Here is an 11,138-nt window from a genome sequence, read left to right as displayed (position 1 = left end):
AGCAAGCAATTTTTCATAATGAACTAGTTACACCAAAAACAACGAATCGAGCATACAAATTACATACACGACATCACGATGAGCCATAGACACTAATTAACAACTTTATAAGTCAAGAACACGAATTTAAAGAAAGCTAGTGTTTTAGAAATGTTACCCAAAATCGAAGTAGTTAGCATCAAATCGAAGAGGATGGTGAGAGGATCAAGAATATGTAGTTTGTTTTGATGTTTGATTGCTTGAATTGAAATGGATGATGAATCTTCAAATTGGAGAATTGAAAGGAAAATGGAAAGTATGAAGGAAAAAGAAAAATGAAAATAGAATTAATGAATGGTGGAGAGTGGTTTGACCACTTTGACCTAGTCAAAAGTTTGGTCTTTTGGCAAGTTTAGTCCCTCAAGTTTGTAGTCGGGTGCGTGGATTATCCAAACGAATTATTTTGAAACGCCCGAGTAAACGGGTGACGTTATAATTAAATATCGAGGATATTATGAACGATAGTTAACGAAGGATACAAATTTAAATGACGAAAGATATTATATATATATATAAAAAAAAAGACGGTGTTAAAATAAATTTAACGGAAAAACGCGGGATGTTACATAAGTCATGGCTAGAATTGGCTCTAGCTGCTTTAGATGATATAACGATATCTTTTTCTTGGTGCCACTCATGTGAGTGGGAAGCAGTGTTATCAATAATTTTATAAGCATCAGTTTCGGTTTTCTTCATAATGGAACCACCAGCTGCTATATCGATGTCTTTTCTTGTAGTGATGTCGCATCCTTGGTAGAATATTTGTACTATTTGACAGGTGTCTAAACCATGTTGCGGACATCCTCTTAATAATTTTCCAAATCTTGTCCACGCCTCATATAGAGTTTCATTCGGTTTCTGTGCGAACGTAACAATTTCTCCTTGAAGTCTTACAGCTTTAGATGCCGGAAAGAATTGTTTAAGAAATTTTTCAACTAAAACGTCCCATGTATCAATCGCCCCTTCAGGTAACGATTCCAACCAATCTTTGGCTTCTCCCTTTAAAGTCCAGGGAAATAACATGAGATATATTTGTTCATCTTCTACTTCTCTTATTTTAAATAGTGTGCAGATCCTATTAAAGGTACGAAGATGTTCATTTGGATCTTCCTTCGGCGCACCACTAAATTGGCATTGATTAGTCACCATGTGTAGAATTTATCCTTTGATTTCATAATCTGGCGCATTAATGTCTGGATGAGTAATTGCGTGACCTTGGCCAGTGCGTTTAGCTCTCATTCGGTCTTCCATACTTAAAGGTTCTGTTACTTCCATAATTGAATTTGTAGAATAGGAATCACTAGAGGATTCTGATTTAATGGTTCGTTCCTCAACAATCTCTGTTTGAATGATTGGTGGTTCCGGAGGAAAATTTAATGGTTCAGGATCTATGAATTGTCCCTGAATATTCTCCGAATTCTCAATTGTGAGGTCGGGTTCAAAAAGTGGATTATCAACGGCGACAATATTAGCTAGATGTCTTGATCTAGTTACAGGTGGTGAACGTACAAAAGGTGGTGAACGTCTTGCTCGGTGCATTCACTGAATATCCTATTAGTTTTTTAAAAGGAAAGAAAAATTATTTAAGTTATCCAATTAATAGACTTTTCTGATTTTGCCCATGTTTCGAATAGCCAAAAGATGCAGCAGAGGGGCAGGATTCGTTTGGTCTCAATATAATTGAGGACTGTTTGGCTCCAATAACCCGGTCCACGTACAAATCCAACTATTACTACGAACCAGAAAATTTTGATGTCTATCAATTTAACCACTTAAAATAAATTTTCGTAATTTTAAGAAATTTAGATAAGAAGTAGAATAAAAATCTATATCCTAAAAACTAGAATGACGAGAAATAAGAAAGAAAAAGAGCGTGTCGAAAAAAATCGAAAAATAAAAATAAGAAAGAAAAAGAGTAACTTATAGAACTTAAAAACACTCGACTAACCCAACCTTAAATTATATTACTATCACTAACTTAAAATTATAATCGCAAATTGAGATTACTAATTGGAATGATAATTGATACATAGGTAAAAGGCGTCTAAAAATATTAAAGCTTACAAGTAAAACTATATCCCAAATGGCAATAACTTAAAAAAAAAATTAAAACTTAAAAAGGCGTCGCAGAATTCTAAAGCACTTAAATCTTAGTCTAAAGAAAAAGCACTTAAGGGATTTTACGGCAAGGCCTAAAAATCTAGAAATAAAAATAACTATGGCAAAAACTAAGTTTAACACTAAAAACTAGCGAAAAACACAAATATTACGCTAAAACAATTAAAAAGGGATAAAATATAAAAATATACAAAAAGTTATAAAAAGTACAATTTTTATAAAAATATTAATTTTATAATATTTATTTATTAAAACTATTAATTTTACATTAATTAAACTAATTTAACTAAATATATAAATTAAATAAAAAGTAAAACTAATTAATATATTAAAATTAAACCTAATTAGGGTTAAAAGTTAATTAATAAATATAAAACCCGTAATTAATGCTGATTAGGGTTTCTGTTACGTGTGCCAGGGCTGCTCCGCGAGTTGCGGTGCCCGAAGCAGGAAAACTCCGCGAGTCGCGGGGTTCTAAAATTCAACTCTGGTACAGTTTTTAATTCGACGCGTTTTTTTTTATATTTTCTGTATTATGCTTTATATTTTTTGTTTTAAATAAAAATATTTATATAATAAAAACTTATATTTAAAAACTAAAATAAAAATAGAACTACTTTATAATTTTATAAATAAAAATCTTAAAACTAGATTTATATATATTTATATATATATACATATATATATAAATATATATATAAATAAATATATATATATATATATATATATATATATATATATATATATATAATTTTTTTTTCTTTTTTTTTTCGGTTTTTGATTTTATATTTTAAATAAACACAAAATATTTAAATAAAACTTATATTTTTATAAAATAAAAATAAAGAAACTTTATAAAACTTAAATATTTAACAAAATCTTAAAAATATTTATATTTTTATTTTCTTTTTATGTTTTTGAATAATTAAAAACTTATTTTTACAAAAGCGTATTTTAATAAAAGTAAACTAAAAATATTTTTTTTTTTATATTTAGCGTTGCGCTTCCGGCTTTTAAGCTAGATTTTCCCCGGCAGCGGCGCCAAAAATAACTTGATGTCAAAGCAGAGGTGTATATAAAATAGCTTATATTTTACAAGGAAATACTATTAAATATTATACAATTTTACGCAAGATATTTATTTATTTATAGAATGGATATACTTAAACCTTGCTACAACACTTATAGGCAGTGTACCTAATCGTACAGTAGTGTAGTTTTTAGTAAGTCCGGTTCGTTCCACAGGGAAAATCTTTAAACAAAGCTTAACGCTATATTAGTTTACTTTTATAAAAATACAAATATATATATAAGTAATATTATTATTATAAAGGGGGATTTTTACCGTTTAATGACCGGTTTGTCGATTTTAAAACTTTAGTCGCAGTTAAAACCAAATGTAAAAAAATAAATAAATACAAGACTTAATTTAAAGCGTAAAGTAAATAACGATAATGAAATTGCGATAAATAAAAGTGCGATAAAATAAACTTGCGATAATTAAAAGTACGATAATTAAAAGTGCAATTAAATATAATAACAATAAAATAAAATGCGATAATTAGAAGTGCAATTAAATATAAAATAAAGGAAATTAAATATGAAATAAAATAATTATGCTTATTTAAACTTCCGTAATCATGATGTTTGACGTGTTGATTTTAGTTTTATGCCCATGGGTTAATTGTCCTTTGTCCTGGATTATTTAATATGTCCGTCTGGTTTTTGTCCATAACAGTCCATCAGTCATAAATATAAAGTGCGAGAGTCCTCGTCAAATTATTCTTATACCCGAAGTTAAATATTCCAACTAATTGGGGACTTAAACTGTAACAAGATTTTAATACTTTGTTTAATAATTACACCAGGATGTCGACTGAGTGTAACCCAAGGTTTTAATACTTTGTTATCAATTATACCAAGTGTCCTTGTACATAATTTCACCCCTGTTTTAATTATTCTAGTAGCTATTAATCCATTCCCGTCTCCGGTTAAATGAACGATTATTCGTACATATAAATACCCCGCCCATCGTGTCCGATCGAGTGTATATGGTAATTTATGGGTACGTCCAATTATAAATCTTTATATTAACATTAATAAACTATCATTTAGTTAAACAAATATAAAGCCCATTAATAGCCCATAGTCTAATTTCCACAAGTGTCGTTCTTTTGTTCAAACCCCAATTATGGTACAAAGCCCAATTACCCAATTTTAGTAATTAGCCCAACATCATGATTACTTCGTTTTAAATAAGCATAATAATAACTTAGCTACGAGACATTAAATTAAAAAAGTTGAACATAACTTACAATGATTAAAAATAGCGTAGCGTTACACGAACAGAATTTCGACTTACACCCTTACAACATTCGCTAACATACCCTTATTATTAGGATTAAAATTAAAATTAAAATTAAAATATAAATTATAAATATAAATATTACGTATAGATAGATGGATGGATATATATTGATTTTAAAATTCGTCGAACTGCGTTGGCTTTTATAGGCATTTTCATTTTTTGGGGCTCCGCGAGTCGCGGTTCTTTTAGCCTTCAAACTCCGCAAGTCGCGGAGTTCGTTTTTACAGCTCATTCAGCCTTGGCTCTTTGTTTGCCGACGATTTTAAATAATAATATAATATATATAATTTTTAAGAATTATTTATATATTATATTATATTCATGTGCATAGTTGACTTGTAATTTTTAGTCCGTTGCGTCGAGCGTTGAGAGTTGACTCTGGTCCTGGTTCCGGATTTTCGAACGTCCTTGCGTACAATTTAATATCTTGTACTTTGCGTTTTGAATCTTGTACTCTTGTAATTTTGAGACGTTTCTCATCAATAATTGGAACCTCTTTGATTGTATTTTGTACTTTTGAGCTTTTTGGTCGTTTGTGTCTTCAATTCGTCGAATCTGTCTTTTGTCTTCACCTTTTAATATTTAAACGAATATCACTTGTAAATAGAACAATTGCAACTAAAAGCTTGTCTTTCTTGGGAAATAATGCTATGAAATATATGTTCGTTTTTAGCATTATCACTTATCCCTCATTAATAACCAAGTAATGAAAGCATGCCTAGGAATATAGTTTGAAAACCAAACCATGTGATACCACACAACCTCGGAAGCATGTGGCCTCAACGTGTCCCACGCAACTTTGGAGGAAAATTGCACCATATTACCTTCGAAATCTCTCCAATACACCTTGTCTTGTTGCGTTAAATCTGGAAATGGAATGGCTGCCAACATTGGATACTTGGATATCCACTCAGGTGGCCATAACCAATTATTCTGGTTACGAAGATGTAACACCAATGTAGACTCCGTGTACGAATGACGATGCATCTCTTTATGAGAAATAACATCAGCAAGCGGTCCAAAGTCATTCCATGAGTCATACCACGCTGATGTGCGACTACCTTCTCCAACCATATGAATAATATGATGGCGAATAATTTCTCGAATGCTTGATATTTTTCTCCATCCCCAACTAGACGAAGCATCCTTATTCACCACCTAAAAATTCCGTTGTTGCAATCGATATGTATGAACCCATTTTACCCATAAAGTTTGCATGTGGGTAATAATATTCCATACATGATAAGCCATAAGAACCACATTCTAAAATTTCAAACTTTTGATTCCCAACCCGCCTTCTTTCTTTGGAATACAAACATCCGACCATTTAATTTCGGCTTTACCTTTCTTCATGTCACCTTGACACCACAAAAATCCACGCATAAGCTTCTCCATATCCTTTATGACTTTATCAGGTACTATAAACACAGATGACCAATAAACCTGCATAGAAGAAAGAACATATGTAACAAGGGTTTCTTCCTTTGTCTTTCTCTTCTTTTTTGTAACCAGTTCTATTTTTGATTCATTCCTCTCTGTTGGTGGGCGCCCTTTACTACGTACTTGTGCGGGTAGCAGTAAGGGTTTCTTCGACTCCGAAACAATATGAGTATCTTCTGATATAATATTTGTGTTAGTATTAACACCCCAACTCGAATCATCGGACAACTTGTCTTTTTCTGAAGCTATACATATTAGTAGATAATCATATTTTTCTTGCGAATTAGCAATATGTGCAACTTCATAAAAATAAGAACACAATTGTTCAAATTGTTTAGCCTGCCCTCCACTCTCCAAATCTTCGTAACAATTGATCACATGGTAGTGTCGATGTTTTAAATATTTTCTCCATCTAGACAAAATATATCATAAAGGAATTTCTTTAATGTAACGACCCGACAACATCGTCATTGACGGCGCCTTCTACTTAGGTCCCGTTGCGTGGTTATAAGTCTTTAAAATGACGTTTGACCAAAATATGTCGCATTCATTTCAATTATAAAGATGTTTCAAAGATTACAAAGTAGTTCAACGGTTAAACATGTTACAATGTTTTGAGTACAATTGAAACCCATGCGACACAATTTAAAGTAATTCAAAAGACGCTCCATGTATGCATATATACTCGACATCCAAGCAAGTATCAAAAAGAGTGAGTGGAAGCATGTATCACAAAATGTTCAAGGACCTGAGAAAAACATAGAAATCTGTCAACGAAAAAGTTGGTGAAATCATAGGTTTAAGTAAGTAAGTAAGTAAGTACAAATGAACCACAAGATTTATAAGATTGAAATAATAGTAAACCATTCTAAAATTTGTTATCACGAGCACCCAATTATCAAGGCTTAACTTTCCATCCATAGAACCCCATCACAATAGTGTTAGAACATACACTATTTCTCGAAAATACATTTCATCCAATAACGGTAGCAAACCGTCTGAATGAGGGTTTGTCAAACCCGTATGGCCATACAACATAAGTTCTCGCTTACACCCGGCAAGTGTAACTAATGATAATCGAATTAAGGATTTTGTTCTAACTCGTATGTAGAATGTTTGTTTTCGTACTTGTGTTCACTTTGTAAAATGTAACGTTTATGTTTTCTCATCCCAAATGTAAGTTTAAAAGAGTAAAAGTGGGACTATGATCTCACCTGGATTGCACGAAAGTAAAAGTACTTCAACAAGTAACGTGTGCAAGAACGAATGCTAGTCTTGACCTAAAAAAATAGTTTGTATCAATATCGGTAAACACGTGATATTACTATAAACATACATATATTTCGACGCAATATCATTTATATTTCATATTATTTTATCGTTTACAAGGACATTAGATTCACATTTTGCGAGAAAAGCGACGAATGTAATACACATGTTAAAGTTGGAAGAAAAGACGATAAATGACGAATTTAAACCAAATATTTATTGAGAAAACGTTTATCCAAATTCAAGAACGAAGAAGACCGAAGAAAAAGAGTCAAAACAAATCGTCCAAGATAGTACACGTCTAAAATGGGTCAACAGAAAACAAAAATTAAAAAAACTGCCGTTTACTCTTACGCGGATCACGTAATACCTTACGCGAAACGCGTAATGTTATGGCCAATTTCAGATTTCAGTTTACTCTTACGCGGAACGTGTGCACTACTACGCGAAACGCGTAATGTTGAGACCAGATTCAGATCCAAAATTCACATGGGACGGCCACTTTTAAATTAAAATATTGGAGCAGGTAGCACACCTCAAATATAGTATGTATTCTTTATCAAAACTTTACAGAGGGTTGCAGCTTAAAAAATTAGTCCACTCTTCAATTCTAGAGGATATAATATGGAGTACTATCAAGAGACAGAGGAGAATAGACACAATATAATTTATCAATTTTTATCTACTGTATTAATTTTTCGAGTACTTCATATCATTGAAGTTTTATTTTATTTCAGTTCCAATTAATTTTAAGGTTCAAGATTTAGGATAGTTTCAATATTAAGGGTGTATTGTTCGTGATTAAGGGTATTATTGTTCGAGTACAAGAGTATTGTTATTGTAATTTTCTACCATTTGAAGTTAATGAAAGTGAAGATTTTTGTAAGTTTGTTCTACTAAAATTATTGTTATCATCTTTTATCATTATCATTATTGTTATCATTATGTTTGTATATTTATATTTTTATGTTCATCCTATTAAAATGAGTAGCTAAGTTCCCATAGTGTTTACTTAGATGTAGAGCCCTAGTGAAATGGATTGTTATCTTTTGTAAATATTAAAATGTAGCTTAAGTATTTTTAACATTGAGCCTAGTCAAAAGAACCATTGTTGTACGATTAGATATTTAATCCTTATCACTTAATTTGTTAGATATAAATAACGAAAGTTATTTCTATTAATATAAATTAAGCTTTAACACTAAAAGTGATTTAGACGAACTCATGGATAAGTTATTAACACTAATTTAGAAATAAGGTTAGGTGGTTTAGGTAATATCATTAGTTATATAATCATGAAATTGTAAAAAGGGAAACCGTTACGATTTAGGTTTTGGTGAAAGTCAAAACTAGGTTAGGTCTCAATTTAAATACTTGGGGAATAGTTAACTATCTAAATAAGATCAAATGAAAATTAGATTTAATTTAGTTAGTTGAAACTTTATATATTCGAAAGAAAATACAAAGTTGTATATTAAAACATTTTAATAGGGCTTAAATGCAAAACAATCCATGGATCTAGAGGTGAAATATTTAAGTGAACACTACCATTTATATATATTGCAAATTATTATTATTATTTTTCTTATTATTATTCATAAAAATTAAATTATAAATCAAGTTTTATCAAGTTTAAATACGCACTGTTTTGTCACATCAATTATAACTTACGAGGATCGTGTATAATTCCACACGAAATGCGTAGTTCTAATATACACGCAGAACGCATTTATATACACGCGAAACGCGTAAGAATAAATCCAGTACTGTTACATTTTTTTTTAATTCCAAGTTTTAATTAAATCCTTTTAAATTTACTTTTAATTAGTTTAAGCCATAAATTTTACAATACTGTAATTTCATTTATTTCACTTTTAATTAATTTTAATATTGTATTTTTATTAATTTAGTTTATATTTTAGTTAGTTTAATTAAGTTGTATTATATTATGTTTTATAACAAATTCCTAATTCAAAACCCCATTTAAATTAGTTTAACTTCAAAGAGTATTAAAAACCATTAAACACTCCATCTTCCTGTGGAACGAATCGGATTTACCTATAAAACTAAACTACGCGGATAGGACTAGTTGCCGATATTTGTGTGAAATCAACCCGAATTCATTAAAACACCATATATACAATAAATCAATTCGTGTAACAAAACAACTCAAATCCGTTCAAAATAAAGGTTACGATCTAGCACATCAACTTTTTGGCGCCACTGCCAGGGAATTGGCAGTTAAATAAATAGATAATTTTTCTGATTCGTAGTAGTAGTTGGATTTGTACGTGGACTGGGTTATTGGAGCCAAACAGTACCCAATTATATTGGGACCAAACGAATCTTGCCCCTCTACTGAATCTTTTGGCTATTCGAAAAGTGAGCAAAATCAGAAGAAAAATCTGTTTGTTTAAAGGTTTTTATCATTGTTTTTATGTTATTCGATCCTTTTGTAGGAATTCAATTCTTAGAAAAGCTTTTGGTGTTGTGATTGCATAATAGAAATTAATGCATGAATTTACATTCTTCCAACACTGATTTAACTCCTTCATATCCTGAACCCGAAAAGGGAATTGCACGAACGCTTAAGAGCTCAAGAAGTAGAGTCTCTCGCTGAGGGTTTAGAATCACTTTCATTGGATTCTAACTCTGAACCAGTTATTCAACCAGTCATAGAGCCAGTTATTAAAGAAAAGGAAGAGATGACTGCTACAAATCAAACGATAGATGCATTAATGAGGGCAACAAGAACAGGTCAAGGCCACGCAATTATTCAACCCACGATGTCTGACGGCTTTGAAATAAAGGGTAAATTTCTCCACATGGTGACTAGTACATGCCAATTCGGTGGAGCTCTGAATGAGGATGCTAACGAGCATCTTCGTAAATTTATAAGCATTTGCAAGCTATTCAAAATCAAGGATGTCAAGTATGATGTCGCATGTTTAAAAATCTTTCCATGGTCGTTAAAGGATGATGCAAGAAATTGGTTAGACTAGTTACCAGAAGGTTATATCGAAGATTGGAATGATATGATGGACAAGTTTTTGTTAGAGTTCTTCCCTGCTTCAAAAGCAGCAAAGTTACAAAGTGACATAAATCACTTTAAACAAAAGACTAATGAGACTCTTTTTGAAGCTTGGACCCGATTCAATAAAATTCTTAGAGTATGTCCTCAACACGGGTTGAATATATTTCAAAAGGTAGAAATATTCTATAAAGAAGTCAATGTGGCTACTCGAAAAGATATTGATGTTGCAGCAGGAGGTTCAATCATGAAGAAAACACCCGAAGAAGCTCACACAATCATTGCCGATATAGCAGCACATTCTCATAATTGGCATCAAGATATGGAGTTCTCTAGATCAACAACTGTTGCTAGTATTGAAAGCAACGATGAAATCGCTGCTTTAAAAGTTCAATTGGCAAATCAAGGAAGGCAAATTGAGAAGGTGACCAAGGAAATGCATGCTATTAGGGTAGGGTGTGAATTGTGCCAAGGTCCTCACCTTACTAGAGATTATGATCAAACAACAATGGAAGAGCAAGCGAATTTCTTAGGTTACTTTCGAAAAGGTGAAATGAATTTTAACGATTTTCTGGCGGTTGAAGCAATGAACAGAAAATATCCTCCAATCAACAGTTATCAAATAGGAGGACCTTCGGGTTCAAACAATAATACTTACCAAGGAGGAAATCCGGTTTACCAAAATAACCGGAATTTCTCAAATCAAAATCAAAGAAATGCACCACCAGGTTACTGATGTGTGCAGCGGGGTGTACGAAATAGTATTAATTTAAATACGAAATACGATGAAATATTACACAAGTTTTAATTATTTATTTACAAAATGGATATACCTAAACCTTGCTACAACACTATAGGCAGTGTACCTAATCG

The 11,138-nt window shown here is 31.5% G+C and overlaps 1 protein-coding gene and 1 non-coding gene across 2 annotated transcripts; both read right to left on the bottom strand.

Annotated features, from left to right (window-relative positions):
- Nucleotides 1-5,203: 5,203 nt before the first annotated feature.
- Nucleotides 5,204-5,599, bottom strand: LOC139894431 (uncharacterized). Its single transcript, XM_071877720.1, has one exon. The coding sequence runs from the start codon at nt 5,597-5,599 to the stop codon at nt 5,204-5,206; it is 396 nt and encodes a 131-aa protein (XP_071733821.1).
- Nucleotides 5,600-10,318: 4,719 nt separating this feature from the next.
- Nucleotides 10,319-10,424, bottom strand: LOC139887012 (small nucleolar RNA R71). Its single transcript, XR_011772866.1, has one exon. It is a non-coding gene; the product is annotated as a small nucleolar RNA R71 (small nucleolar RNA).
- Nucleotides 10,425-11,138: the final 714 nt, after the last annotated feature.

Source organism: Rutidosis leptorrhynchoides, chromosome 1, assembly GCF_046630445.1.
Source record: "Rutidosis leptorrhynchoides isolate AG116_Rl617_1_P2 chromosome 1, CSIRO_AGI_Rlap_v1, whole genome shotgun sequence".
Lineage (NCBI taxonomy): Eukaryota > Viridiplantae > Streptophyta > Magnoliopsida > Asterales > Asteraceae > Rutidosis > Rutidosis leptorrhynchoides.
The sequence above is the reverse complement of the archived record's forward strand: the minus strand, read 5'-3'. Positions and strand labels throughout refer to the sequence as shown.

What these genes read in the sequence shown, in the direction of transcription:
- LOC139894431 (XM_071877720.1), bottom strand. Translation starts at nt 5,599, where the DNA reads ATGGTTGGAGAAGGTAGTCGCACATCAGCGTGGTATGACTCATGGAAT.